General features: G+C 37.7%; 1 protein-coding gene across 1 annotated transcript in view; it reads right to left on the bottom strand.

Annotated features, from left to right (window-relative positions):
• Nucleotides 1-15570, bottom strand: part of PLA2G4A (phospholipase A2 group IVA) — a 153232-nt gene that overhangs the window by 19222 nt on the left and 118440 nt on the right. Inside the window, exons 13-15 of the mRNA XM_055419083.2 lie at nucleotides 13103-13174; nucleotides 8246-8488; nucleotides 357-541 (exon numbers count right to left, since the gene is read on the bottom strand). Of these exons, the coding sequence (XP_055275058.2) occupies nucleotides 357-541; nucleotides 8246-8488; nucleotides 13103-13174 (500 nt within the window). The remainder of the gene's footprint in view (nucleotides 1-356; nucleotides 542-8245; nucleotides 8489-13102; nucleotides 13175-15570) is intronic.

Raw genomic sequence — 15570 nt, forward strand, 5'->3', positions numbered from 1 at the left:
GCAGATTCTTTACCAACTGAGCTACCAGGGAAGCCCATGCATGGCTTTCCTTGGCTTTACTTATCTTTTATCTGCTATCTCTCAAATTTCAGGCTAATTTGCTTCCTGAACTTCAGATATATTGTATTGTTCTTGTCCTGCTCAGGACTGTGAACCTGAATGAGGCTTGGGAAATCAATTAAAGGCTTTGTAAGTGGAAAAGTGATTGAATCACATCTGTGTTTTAGAAATATTACTCATAATAAAGTAGAAAATAGGCTAAAGGGATAAGAAATTGGGGTTCAGAAGACTAAGATAGCTTCAAGACATGCAAAAGAATATGGTGGATGATGGGATGCTATATAAATTCTCCTTACCTTGAACGGAGGACTGGAGTCACTCGGTCTTGCAGAAAAGTCAAAGGAGATGATGAGATCAACTCCCCTCTGAGGTCTCAGGATCAACGGGTATGGAAGGTTAAATGTGAGGCCACTGTCCACCACATGAATCTTTTTACTTTTGACATCCAAAGGCTCATATATCTGCTCAAATTCATCAGGATCTTTAAAAAGGAAAGAAACAAACAGAATGGATTAAATGATCACTTAACATTATTTGTTATGTAAATATGTGTGAAGAATTCCATATGGTTAGACCCTCAGGCCTTGGAGACTCTTCGTCTATAATATCAGAGTAAAAGATTCTATCAATAAGAGTGCTGTGAGGAATTTAAGATTTTTTTTTTTTTTTGGATGTGGACCATTTTTAAAATCTTTATTGAATTTGTTACAATATTGCCTCTGTTTTGGTTTTTTGGCCATGAGACATGTGGGATCTTAATTCCCAGACCAGGGATCAAACCCGAACCCCTTAGGTCTTAACCACTTGACTGCCAGGGAAGCCTCTGCTGTGAGAATTAAGTGGGACAAAACATTGAAAATGTAAGCAAGGCTCAGGCCCTAGGAGTAAGTCTAAGCTGTGCACCATGAGCCCTGCTCTAGCATTGCTTACATTACATAGGTCTTCACTGATTTAAAAACACTCACTTAGGCATTAGCTTGTTTAAGACTTAGAACAGATGTGAGGTAGAGGATACTATAAATGGAGGATGAAATACATGAAATTCGTCTCTAAAGTGGCACAGCTAGGGAGCGACAGAGTCCGAAGGATCCCAGAAGCATCTCTCTAGGTGATGGAAGTCCAGGAGAATAGACCAGTCAATTGAGCAAACACGCACTGTCTGCTACTCTTTAGGCACTACTTAAGTGCTGAACAAGAGATGCCAACTCTGCTCCAATAGAGCACACTGCTGGTAAATCAGCAAACAAATGTATTAAAAGATGGTTCAGGCACTGATAAAAGGAATGAAAAAAACAATAGAGGGTAATAGGAATGGGGGGAGGTGCTTCTCTGGTGACTCGATGGTAAAGAATCCACCTGCCAATGCAGGAGACACGGGTTTGATCCCTGATCCGGGGAGATCCCCTGAAGAAGGACATGGCTACCCACTCCATTATTCTTGCGTAGGAAATCCCATGGACAGAAGAGCCTGGTGGGCTATAGGCCATGGGCTGCAAAACCATGGATGCGACTTAGTGACTGAACAACAATAGGATAAGAAGAACTTCAGTTGGATGGTCAGGAGAGGCCTCTCTGAGAAGGAGACTTTAAGACTAGATTCAGGCACTTTCCTGCGAGTCCAGCAGTTAAGAATCTGCCCTCCAATGCAGGGGACATGGGTTCAATCCCTGGTCTGGGAACAAGACCCCACAAGCCATGGGGCAACAAAGGCTGCACCTCATGCACTGGCAGGTGGGTTCTTTCCCACTGGCGCCACCTGGGAAGCCCCTTTGTTATATTACATATATATCATCAAACCCAACTTTAACATCTGTCCCTCTGAAATTTTTATTGTTTAACAGTTTTATAAGATAAAAATTTGTGAGTCTGTGTAAGTTTTAAAATATTTTACTAAGATGCTGGAAAATTTTTATTTGGGTATTTTTATTCCTCCTAAAATCAGCTTTATTTGAGTGTATATAATATATTGTATAGTAGTAGTGCTCTGTCACTTAGCCATGCCTGACTCTTTGCAACTTCATGGACTGTAGCCCTCCAGGCTCCTCTGTCCATGCGACTTCCCAGGCAAGAATACTGGAGTGGGTTGCCATTTCCTTTTTCACAGGATCTTCCTGAGCCAGGGATCGAATCCGTGTCTCCTGCATCACAGGCAGATTCTTTACCACTGAGCCACCTGGGAAGCCCATATATTAGTAATTTCATATATAAGATTTACCAGAAGACAAAGGAAATATCACTTATATCATTTTAGAGGTAAGGCTATGAGGCCCTAATAGGTCCAGTGTAACATAGTAAGAATCAAGATTCAAAGCCTGGTCCACGAAGTCTAAACCCTACACACAGTGTCACACTGTCACTTCAGAAAGTGAGTGGCACAGCCATAACTAAAGAATTTCGAAACGGGTAATTTTAAAACTCAATGACTGCAATGCACAGAGGTAATCTACACATGCATCTATCAATCATGAAAACCACGTTGATATGCATATTTCACAATAAGCATATAAATTTAAAACATTAATGGGAATATTTGTTTACAATGCAGTGATTTTCCCTAAATAAAGAAACTACAATGATAATTCACAAATAATTCTTTTGGTTTCATAAACTGATGCTTTAAATTTCAGCTAAAAGGTTAACTAGTAACAGATTATTTCTCTCTTATTCTAACTGATTTGCTCCCTCTCATCATGAAACTCATAGTCTCCTTTTTCCCTCTTTTAAGTCCAAGATTACATTTGAGAGAAAAATCTTTATGTAGACCAACTCACAGCTCTGGCATGTAGCTAACCACCATGATTCCAACTATCCACCTAAACTGACAGGAAACAATATTTCTTAACTCTGTTGTAAAAAATACAGTTTTGCAAGATATTACCAGATATTCTATGTAAAAAATAAGAGTTTCATGATTAAATCGGTTTGAGAAATACAGGATTCAAGAACTTAAAGTAACAGCAAATTATAATGTGTGTTCCCTATATTCCTTACTATGCCTTGGACTAACAGCACTTTTTAGAGGAGATGCTACTTAATCCTGACAATAACTCTAATAGACAGTTAACAACTATTTCTATTTTAAAGTCAACCTTTGGGGTAAACAGTAAGGACTGCTGCATACTCACTAACCTACAGGTTCGTCGGGATCAGGGTGCTGCTTTTAGTTTCACTCTAATTTTCTCTTGTTGTTTAACTGAGGTTGTGCTTAGTAATGGCACAGGACTGTCCAGCTAATAAATGACACAACTGGGATTCAAATACAGCTGCTGCTGCAAAGTCGCTTCAGTCGTGTCCGACTCTGTGCGACCCCTTAGACGGCAACCCACCAGTCTCCCCCGTCCGTGGGATTCTCCAGGCAAGAACACTGGAGTGGGTTGCCATTTCCTTCTCCACAAATACAGCTAGTCTGCTTTTAAAGTACTATACTTGAGCAGTCTTTAAGTAGGACTTCTCAAACTCATTAGAGCATCCCATTGCATTGTGAAGAGGGATGTGGAGTTGTTAGTTTTACCAAACTTATTTGAACTTGATCCCTATTTATTACCATCCACTAAACGACGAGTTGACTCACTGGAAAAGACTCTAATGCTGGGCGGGATTGGGGGCAGGAGGAGAAGGGGACGACAGAGAATGAGATGGCTGGATGGCATCACCGACTCGATGGACATGAATTTAAGTGAACTCTGGGAGTTGGTGATGGACAGGGAGGCCTGGTGTGCTGTGATTCATGGGGTCGCAAAGAGTCGGACACGACTGAGCGACTGAACTGAATTGAACTGAACTGAAGATGTTATAGAAAGTTTGATAAGTGCCCCTATGAAAGAACATCCTCCCATAAAGTAAAGCATACATGGTTTCCAAACCTGTGAATGAATGAATCAGGTTCTTTGATAGGTATGGAAACGTGCTCTGTTTTATAATTATGAACCATTTCCTTAAAGTGATTCTGCTATGGAAATTTTATGATGGTCATTTTACAAATACCTCAACTGATTCCATTTATAATGCACAAATATTTGGATGTTTGTGTTTTGAACTCTTCCCTAGATGAACTCATGTCTTGATTTCTTATTCCAGATGGCGTGTGTTGCAGAAAATAACATAAACACAAAAGTAAACAGGAAAGAAGTCACGTAACTAATGATCAGCTCATCCAAAATTAGTTTCCACAGGTATACAACTATTTTGAAGCAAACAGATGAAGGGAGTTTTATCATCTGGTTTCTCTTGTTTTCAAAAGAGGGACTGCAAGGTGAAGTCATAAGCACAAAATTAGCACACTAACTTTTTCTCATTTTAGTCTGATTGTTTTCAGATCCTCAAATTTTAATCTGTTTAAACAAAATAGTAAAGCAAATGTGCAATTTTCCCAACATAATATATAGATAAGATAAAAAACTCTAAATATAAGATAAAAGAGAAGTAACCTTAGTGTTTTAATTAAATTGTAGTGTTTTAATTGTATAATAAATAAAACTTTTAATGAAGACTTTATGAACCAAGTTGACTACCATTTATGCTAAACCTTGTAACTTTTCATTCCAAACATACAATCATTCTAAACCTTGGAAATAACCAGAAGGAGATAAATGGAGTCCATCTTGGTAAAAGTTTTATCTGAAAAAGCACTAATCAATTCAGTACATTCAGTCTTTGAATGAACTTGTCACTCATCTGACTGGATTTTTGACTAGTCAACATTCTGTATACATTTTTTCAATCAGATAAATACAAAATAACAAATATAATTTGATGAGATATACACTGACAATACTTAAAGTTCCTTCCAAAGTTCATTACTTTAAAATAATTTTGGGCTTCCCTGGTGGCTCAGACAGTAAAGAATCTGTCTGCCATGCAAGAGACCCAGGTTTGATCCCTAGGTCGGGAAGACATCCTAGAGAAGGGAATGGTTACCCACCCCAGTATTCTTGCCTGGAGAATTCCATGGACTACAGTAAGCTACAGTCCATGAAGTTGGAGAGTCAGACACAACTGAGCTACTAACACTTTAATAATTTTAGGTTAGAACAAATCAAAATTTCCCAACAAAAGAAATATTTATTTAATATCATATTTTAATTGTAATATTAAAATATGTAATATATTTTAGGATGAAAAGAAGAGGAAAATGAAGAACAATCTGAAATAAGATGAGCATAACCAAAGAGGCACACTTCCTAAGGGTACTAAATTTATCTAATAAAAACGTAGGATGTCCAGTTAGATTTGAATTTCAGATAAAGAGCAAATAATTTTTATACGAGAATGTCCCAAATGTTACAAAGGAGCATACTTATATTCTCTCTCTCTCTCTCTCTATATATATATATATATATATGAATTGAAATTCAAATTTAACTGAGCACTGTGCTTTACCTAGCAATCCTAACACTTCCAAATCTACTGTGAAATCACCAGGAAGTTGTTAAAATGTTGAGTGCAGAGCCCATGCTGGGTAAACCACAGAAAGATCAAAGTGGTAACATAAAACAGATGTAATAAGCACACACAAGGAAACTTCCATTTTTACATCAGCAAGACAATGACTAATAAAACCAAAGGCTATGAGGAAGGGGGTGAGCAGAAGGGAAAGGCTTCTGAGCAATGTCAAGAGGCCTATTCAAGTGTCCCAATTCCAGTTCAGTTGAGCAATTCTAGGCAAACATGATGCTGTCTCCCTTGATTCCTTTTCTATGGAGTAAAATACTAATTATTCTTTCTGGTTCTAAATGCTCTGTGAGGCTAAGTTGTTTTTTTTTTCCAAGCCCATCATCACTCATCTATAAAGCCTAAGTTTCTAAAGAAGATGCATTTAACTGGTATTGCAACAGCAATAAGGAAAATCATCAGTTCAGTTCAGTCGCTCAGTCGTGTCCGACTCTCCGCGACCCCATGAATCACAGCACACCAGGCCTCCCTGTCCATCACCAACTCCCGGACTTCACTCAAACTCATGTCCATCGAGTCGGTGATGCCATCCAGCCATCTCATTCTCTGTCGTTCCTGTCTCCTCCCGCCCCCAATCCCTCCCAGCATCAGAGTCTTTTCCAGTGAGTCAACTCGTCGCATGAGGTAGCCAAAGTATTGGAGCTTCAGCTTTAGCATCAGTCCTTTCAATGAACACCCAGGACTGATCTCCTCCCACACACAAATAACATCACTGATTGCATGGTCAAGGGTTTTTATTTTGGAAGAATTGAAAAGGAGACACTGACTTTATCACAAATATTCATTGACTTTTATTATAGTTAATACGAAAGGGTTTGCACGGCAGGTTTATAATCAGGTATATCTCATATCCTAGTCTTTGATGTCACAAACATAATGCAAAATATAGTGAGTTCCCACTTCTCTTGTTTAAAAACAGGGGTAAATTTTGCTTCTGCAATTTTTAAACTCAAGCAACAAACAAACAGCATTACCTAAACAAAAACATCTAAAGCCATGTCCTAATTTTGACAAATATAGGTAGAATCCTTCAACAAAGAGTAGCAGAAAGTTTTTTGGAAAATTTTCCATTTACATTTTCATAGCCTCCTGTCAATGCTCTTAGGCAGAAATGATTGAAAAATGACATTTGGGCAGTTAAGGGAAACAAGATGGCATGATGAAGCAGAAAAAGTTTACGCGCACAGGAGCATTATAAGAAAGATGATTATGTAGTGATTAGTCACCAAGGCAGATTTACCTTTTAATTTGTAACACCCATGGAAATGAAGAATCGAGGGAAGCATTCTTCAGTTTGGCTAACTGACAATCCTGAAAGTGAGTGGGTTCTTAATGAGATTCTTAAGGGGCCTTAAGAAAGTTACCTAATCTTTCAGAGAACTGGAGGGACAAATTCAGTAGCCTGTTAATGTATGATATTCCTTTTTCTCTTTCTGACTTTACTTCACTCTGTATAATGGGAACTCTATGGGGTCCAGAAAGATAGTAGTGATGAACCTATTTGCAGGGCAGCAATGGAGACGCAGAGAGAACAGACTTGTGGACACTGTGGGAGAAGGAAGGAGAGGGACGGATGGAAAGAGTTAACACTGAAACATATACATTACCATGTGTAAAACAGATAGCCACTGGGAATTTGATGCATGAAGCAGGGAACTCAAACCTGGTGCTCAGTGACAAGCTAGAGGGGTGAGATGTGGTGGGGGGTGGGAGGGAGGTTCAAGAGGGAGGGGACATACGTATGCCTACGGCTGATTCCTGTTAATAGTTGGGCAGGAACTAACACAATATTGTAAAGCAACTGTCTTCCAATTAAAAATAAATTTTAAAAAATTCAAGAGCCAGAAGGACACTGCAAATAGGGAAACTCAGCTGACTCTCACCCCTAGGGGGCAGGCATTACTGCTCTGCACTCCTAGGGGCAGGGGTGGGGAGGACTTCATACATAAGATTCCCTCCCAGCTCTGGGTCTGCTGAGACTTACTTCCTTTGCCAAGGAGAAACACCCACATGAGATTTGAAGGAGGAAATGAGGCAGAGACTGCGTTTGTGCTATTTCTACTGCCAAGCACTGTTGTGGGGGCGTTTGTGGGGGTGATTCTGAAGTTTTTTTGGAATCATTCCTAGATGCTTAGCCTGGAGCTTGCTCCTCCATGCCTCAGAACAGTTTTGTAAGCACCCAATCCCATTCTTTAACCCCCTTTCGCTTAAATAAGCAAGAGGGTTTCCTGTTTCCAGTGAGTGAGCCTTGACCGACGCAGGGAAGCAAAGTACCTCTCAATATCTCAATGAAAATTGTTGATGCTGACATGACAATGCCGTTTCCTGTCCAGTGTATTTTTTCTTCCAAAAAAACAATAATTCATAGTCCTTCCCCCATTAAAAAGAAAAGAAAGTGAAGTCGTTCTGTCGTGTCCGACTCTTCGCAACCCCATGGACTATAGCCTGCCAGGCTCCTTCATCCATGGGATTCTCCAGGCAAGAATACTGGAGTGGGTTGCCATTTCCTTCTCCAGTGGCTCATCTGGATCCAGGGATCGAACCCAGGTCTCCCACATTGCAGGCAAACTCCTTACCATCTGAGCCACCAGGGAATTTCCTCCCCCCATTAAACGCATGTTTTAAAATTGGATTATAAATGAGTTACTAGTAACAATAATTAAAATGCTCCTCCCCAGAGAAGGAAGAACCACCTTTTGAATTAGCTTCTGTGGGTTACACATCGTGTACCTACCTGCGACAGCAGCATCCAATTCATCTTCATCCAGGGACTCTTGCGTGGTAAAGTCTCTCAAAGGAGACATTGGATAGGATGTATTGAGATTCAAGCCCAGCATGAAGTTGTGCACCTTCCCGGCACGTCCTTCTCTGGTATTGAACAAAGCTGAGTCACTCACCAAGGCCATGAGCATACGTTGGACCCAACTTGCTTGATTATCATTTTGATATTCCCTTTCTGCTTCTTCATTTTCAGTGCCTAAGGAAAAAGATCATTATACATTATCCAAAATCCACATAAATGAAAAAAAAGATCTCTGGACTATGGAATGTTAACATTAGGGGAATGCAGGCTCTCAGTTCCCTGACCAGGGATTGAACCCATGCCCCCTGCAGTGGAAGCACAGAGTCTTAACCACTGAACTACCAAGGAAATCCCTCCAGTTTTTGATTCAACAAATGTTTATTCATGTAAATTAATACAGTCAATATTTTAGTTAATCATTTTTGTTCTTAAATTGTTCTTACTTTACCCTCTACCAACTTCCCTGGTGGCTCAGACAGTAAAAGCATCTGCCTACAATGCTGGGGACCCAGGTTTGACCCCTGGGTCAGAAGATCCTCTGGAGAAGGAAATGGCAACCCACTCCAGTACTCTTGCCTGGAAAATCTCATGGATGGAGAAGCCTGGTAGGCTACGATCCATGGGGTCGCAAAGAGTCGGACACGACTGAGCGACTTCGCTTTTCTTTCTACCCTTTACCTATAGTCAGTCTAAAGGCTACATTCTTGACAGTGTTAACTTGGCTTATTCCTTGATTTCCAGAGAAACTTCTATTTTTCCATTTTTTTTCCCTTTCCCCAATTCTTTTCTTCTCTTTTCTTGGCTATGGCTATGCATAAGAGGGAATATCCATAGTAGCTAATCCCCTTCCTTTCCCAAGTTTCCTTCCCTGCCATGTTTAATAAACATCCAGAAATCATGCAAACTGAAAGCAGACAATTGAAGGATTCAACATATATTTGCTTCTCAATAAATGCCCTCTGAAATGTCATTGCACTCTTGCTTATAAAATTTTGGGTTTAAAAGTCTATAATAGCGACTGAACTGAACTGAATTCATGCTTTAAAATGGCTTAAAATTAGACAATCTTCCAAAGGAAGCAGTTTTCAATGACTTTTTCCTTAAAATCGATGCACTCGTCACTACCACTGGGAAGCCATACTGTGTCATTATTTAGAGCACTGGTTCCAGAATCAGAGTGCCCAGATTCCAATCCTCTCTCCACTGTTTACTAGTTAATTGAACCTTTTCAGTATATTCCTTATCAGTAAACCTCATTGGGTTGTTATGAGGATAAACCAAATTAATTCATTCATGCAAATTTCTTAGAAAAGTGCCTGGCCTACATTAAATTCTCAGTAAACACTTGTTGTTAGTAGAAGTAGTTGTAGTAGCAGCAGCATCGTAATCATCATCAATATTCTTCATTCATAACTCAAATCTAAGAACATTGTATGGTAGAGGATATCCCCTTACCTAGAACACTTCTGTTCAGATTTCTGGGAACTTTGAATATAAATATAAATGCATACATAAATCTATATGTGTGTGTGTGTGTATTGAGGAAAAAGAGAATCTATATTCAAACTTCATAATTTTCAATAAATGCTAACTAAACATACATAACACTATAATATCTTCAAAAGATTAGCTTAACTGAGCTCAGTAAGTGAAGGGCTCTTTCTCTCCATAACCAATCCAGATGACTGCATAGTCATGAAAAAACAAATATACACTCCTTTCTACTCCCACACTTTTCTAATGTCAAATATGACAAAGAAAATCTTTCACTAGAACAAATCAAGTTTTAAAATAGGTGATTTATATCTTCAGTTACACAGGATATGAATAAGATACTCAATTATTTTCCAAAGATTTGGTGCTTCCTCTTCTTTTCCTTTTTCATCATCACTATTGTTGTTATTAAATTTATCTCACTTCTATACCAGCAATGGATCTACCTTCCATATGACATATTTGGAAATGGCAACAAGATAACATAAATGATATATCTTGCTTATTAGCTTTAATACTAATAGCAAATTTCTATTTATTAGCCTTTCACAATTTAAAGCACTTTGTATGCATTTGCTAATTTTATGATTACAGCAATTCTGTAAGAGGAGACAAAATGATGCCAGTACAGATTTGAAAAAACTGAAGCTGAAAATGCCGAAAAACCATGTTCAAAATCACTTGACTAAATACAAAGAAGCCTCAAGAGAAAAAGAGAAGCTACAGACTGGGAGAAAATATTTGCAAAAGACTCATGTGATAATGGGGTATTACCCAAAATGTACAAAGAACTTTTTAAAACTCAACAATATGAAAACAAACATCCTGATTTAAAAATGGGTAAAAGACCTTAACATACACCTTGCCAAAATAGGCATACAGGGGACTTCCCTTGTGGTCCAATGGTCAGGACTTCACCCTCCAAAGCAGGGGTGAAGGCTCAATCCCTGGTCAGGTAACGAAGACACCACATACCTCCAGGTCAAAAAATCAAACAGGAAACAAAGGAATATTATAAAAAATTCAATAAAGATTTTAAAAACTGTTCACATAAAATCTTTAAAAAAAGAAGACATAGATGACAAGTACGTTTATGAAAAGATGTTTCATCACATGTCATCAGGGAGATGCAATTAAAACCGAGATAACACTACACACCTATTAGAAACGTCAAACTCCAAAACAGACAACACCAAATGCTGGTTAGAATGTGAAACAACAGGACAATCAAACACTGACGGTGGAAAAGCAAAGGGGTACAACCTCTTTGGAAGTTTCTTACAAAATAATTATACTTGGATCACATGATACTGCAGTCACTCTCCTTCATTTTTACCCAAAGGAGTTGAAAACATATGCACATAAAAATCTGAACATAGATATTTATAACAGTGCCATTCATAATTGACCAAATTTGAAAGCCATCAAGATGTTCTTCAGTAGGTAAATGGATAAACTGTATAATACCCAGACAATGAAATACTATTCAATGATAAAGAGAAATGAAGCCATGAAAAGACATGCAGGAAACTTAAATGCATATTACTAAGCAAAGGAAGCCAATCTGAAAAGTTTATCCACTGTATGATTTCAACTAGATGACATTCCAGAAGGCAAAATGATGTTGACAGTGAAAGGATGGGGTTGCCACGGGGAGGTGGGTGGGAAGCAGAGGTATATTTAGAGCACAGAGAATTTTAAGGGTAATGAAACAACTACTCTTATGACACTATAATGTTAGATATGTGTCATTAAACATTTGTGAAAACCTGTGGAACACACAATATCAAGAGTGAACCCTAAAGCTTAGACCAAACTGGGTGATAATGATGTGTCAGTATAGGTTCATTGACTGTAATTAATGTACCTCTCTAATACAGGATGTTGAAAGTGGTGGAGGCAATGTGTGTGGATACAGGGAATATATGGGAATTCTCTACTTTTTGCTCAATTTCGCTGTGATCTAAAACTACTCTAATAAATAAAGGTTATTTAAAAAGAAAAAAGAATATTAACAGCTAATAAGAAACCCTCAAAAACACCCTAAATATCATTCTCCAATGTTGGCTGGTATTGAAACCAAAGCAGCCATATATTCAGAGGGTCCTTGAGCTTCTCAACTTTAAGATAATCTGCCAGCACCGGCAGAGGTGATCAAATGCACCGATGATTTTGGCAATTTACTTAATAATCAATAAGCCATTATTAATCTACTTGATGGTCCTAACATCAGTAAAAAATTAATTCTATGAGTGGTAGGCACATGCTGTCCATCATTTTTTCTATCCCCCTTCATTAAAAGGAAATTCAAAATAGAAGAAAAAAGACCTGAACAACTGAAAAATAATAGCCTGGCTATGAAAAGAGAACTTTAGTTTCAGTGTTGATTAAGCAAAGATAAAACAGCCTCTTCTAGTAGCCTTACCTTAGCTGATGGAGTTCATTAAGTTTTGGACAAAAAAGTATTTAATCTCTTTTAAAATCTAGATGATTTTATTCAAACTATAACAGGACATGTTCATCTAGTTGTTGTAAAATCTTCTCATTGTTTTTTTTTTTTTTTGGTTTTTGAGTTATTTGGAACATTTGCCCAAATGGCTCTGTCCAAATGTAAAATCATTCCATTTTACCACATAACAATTGCAACAAATATGCCAGATCTTTCCCAGAGCTCTTCCCTGACTCCACACTGACTATTGTGATCCACACAAGGTGAAAACTGCCTTGTCAAGGTGTAAAAGAACTCATTTATACAACAAAGCGATACACAACACAAAAAGTTCTCAATAAATCCACTCCATCACTATTCTCAATAAATCTACTCCATCAGTACTCCCTTTCAGAGAGAGAATTGTGGCAATGGGATAAAGCTCAGGAATGGAGTGAGAATTTAATTTTTCAAATGTTACTTAATAATAAGATTTTAAAGGATGAAACGTTAGTTATTAAAGCTACATAAAAATGTTCCCACATCACCATTTCTATGCTTAGAAACCTAGTGCTCTAATCAGATTTAACACAATTTAGTATTTCTGTTATACCATCTCAGTTTGTTCTCTGTTCCACTGATAAAATTTTTGAGGTATATAAAATAAAATGAAATAAGCTATACTTATATGTCGCATATTTTATTGCATATATGGCACAGATTCCATCTCTGAATTGAAAGCTACAATTCTGTCACTCAGTGCCTTAAGCAGAGACTACCGTTAGTATCTTCAGTGAGAAAATCAGACCAAACATTCACAGTCTTTCTTCCTGCAGTTCTGTCAGAGAAGTTTCCAGCTCTCTTACCTTTGGGTTCTTGTGCTTCGTCATCACTGTCTGAGCTATCATTACTCACAATATGCTTTGCTGTAATATTTTCTGTGGAAAGAAAACAAAACAATGAAAGAATCTCAGGTGTCAAGACTCACAGTGAAATTTACTGTAAGGAAGTACTCTCAGCAAAACCACAGTGAGCTCTACTAGATTTATCAGTGTAAATCTAGATCAATTAAGTAAATTTAAACGTATCAGATTTACTAGTATTTTTCAAATTTCTCATTGGAAAACAAAACTTCCCAGAGCATGAAAAATTAGTTTAGAATTTATTCATATGTGATTTAAAGGGGGAATTTTTATATGTTTATATTAATTCTGACAGGAAGAATAGCTTGATTATAGAATTATTACCAAAAGATACATTTTTCTGTAATTAAATATGTTGAAATGATGTTTATGAAGGTCAATATAAGGTAAAGCCAAAATCTACAATGGGGCTACAACAGTTAATATATTAAGATGAATGAAGTTACTAATATGAGGGGACTTTTTTAAAAATAATAATGGATATCATCTATTGAAATATGTGTTTTGGTTTTGATTTGTTCTCAGAGTGTATTAAAGGAACAGTTATAAAAACTAAAATAGAAACCATAAAGACAAAAATAAGAGTAAATCATTATACCTAGCTCTCTTTTTTCAAGTAAAAAAGGACATGGACCATTTTATAATCATCATTTATAGAAAAATCAAACTTTGGGGGGACATTTACATGAAATCCTTTTCTGTAGAGGGACTTTTTTTTCCCCTTCTATTAGTCAATAGAATTTTTATTTTTTTGACTGACTTCAAATTTATAATTTTCAGTGATAGAACCATTTGGGCTTTTAAAAATCAGAAAAATATAGGTATAACACTAGGTTTGCCCATACTACACTCCAAATTGACCTTAAAATCTTTCTTTGAAAGAGAGGAAAATGAAACTAAAACCACCTCTGAACATCCCTTTAAGAGGCAGGCTCTAGTTGGCTGATGAATGAAAGGGTCACCAGGAGTCCTGAGATTCCCCTCAGTCACTCACCTCTCTGGTCTCATTCCTGGAAACCCTTCCCTAGTCTGAGATAACATGCATCCTGCTGGCCGGGGCTTCTCAGGACACAATATTCCCCTTAATTCTGACACACAGGGAAAGTAAACAAGCTGCCAACCACTGGTCTCAAAGGGGACACCTAACAACGAAGAATATTCTCAGGAATATTGAGTATAAACATTCTCCTTTTCCTCGGCCTTCAGCTATTGTCTCACCCACCCTCAGCTGTGTTGTTTCAGTCCTATTCTCTTCCTGTCTCAGGAGGAAAAAGCAACAAACCATGGGCTTATCTGGATTATTCAAGAGAGAAGAGCAAGAGAAGCAAGCCTCACAAAAGGCAGTAATTCTGTTCCTTTACTCTAGGGTTTTTCTTTTTTTTCGCCTAAAATCTTCATATAACTTAGAGAAAAGTTCATTATACCCACAAAATTAATGGTGAGAACAGGATATTCATCTGGGACACAATGTTCATTAAAATAAGTCACATCAGAGCATTTCAGCATTAAACACTTTGCCTTGCAGTTACCCTTAGGAGCATGTGGCTCTGTGGTTAAGATCGGACAACGCTCCAGAGTTCCACCAACCTTGGCGGCTTGTTCCCTGGGTGATGCTCAGAAGACAGGAGCAAGTTAAAGGACAAAGTGCCTCTTTGGTTGCTTTTATTTTTATCCTAAAGTCTTTCACTCTAGGGAGATCATAAGATCACTTTCATGTTATTTATTAAGAATCACACCCAAAATATTAAGGACGATAGAAAGTTGCTGCACTTAATACATACATCACATATTGAAAATCAACTCTTAAGGAAGAGTGACTTCACACTTCTTAAAAGTTAAGTTGGGGTACATCAATTAAAGTTATAATTGTATTTTTGTCTTGCATATAGAGCTTAATTAAATCAGCTGTCATTGTCTGCAATAACTAAGGACAGCTTGTTAGAAAAAAATCCTATAGTAAGTTGTTAAGGTGCAAGTGTTTTTCAAAGAGATTGTTGAAAAAGTCATGTATGTTGTTCTGTTAACTCTGAAATAGATGTGGGATTCTTCGGAGGCACAGTAGAGGAGGTACGGAGGTACTTTGAGGCTAATCTCCAGGATCCTTCTCACACCCTGCTGGGTTGGCCCCAAATTCAATTCAGCATTCCCTTGATCCTTCCTACTTCCAGTCAAAATAGTCATAAGGAAAATTCAGGGTTGACTACAATACAGACGGCATGGCACCTGAAAGGTCCTGAATGCATGTTTTGTGTAAATCAAATTTATTCATTAAAGATAACATGTTTCTATGGCATTAATATTATAACAAATGAAAACTACTGGTCTTCAATTGAGTTCGTCTACTTTTTACAAGTTGTATAAAAATGACTTTTAGTTTATTATGGGCTCGTGAGTTAGATTTGAAGAAAATT

Source organism: Moschus berezovskii, chromosome 17, assembly GCF_049115385.1.
Source record: "Moschus berezovskii isolate FMDL1 chromosome 17, NW_MosBer_1.0, whole genome shotgun sequence".
NCBI classification, from domain to species: Eukaryota; Metazoa; Chordata; class Mammalia; order Artiodactyla; family Moschidae; genus Moschus; species Moschus berezovskii.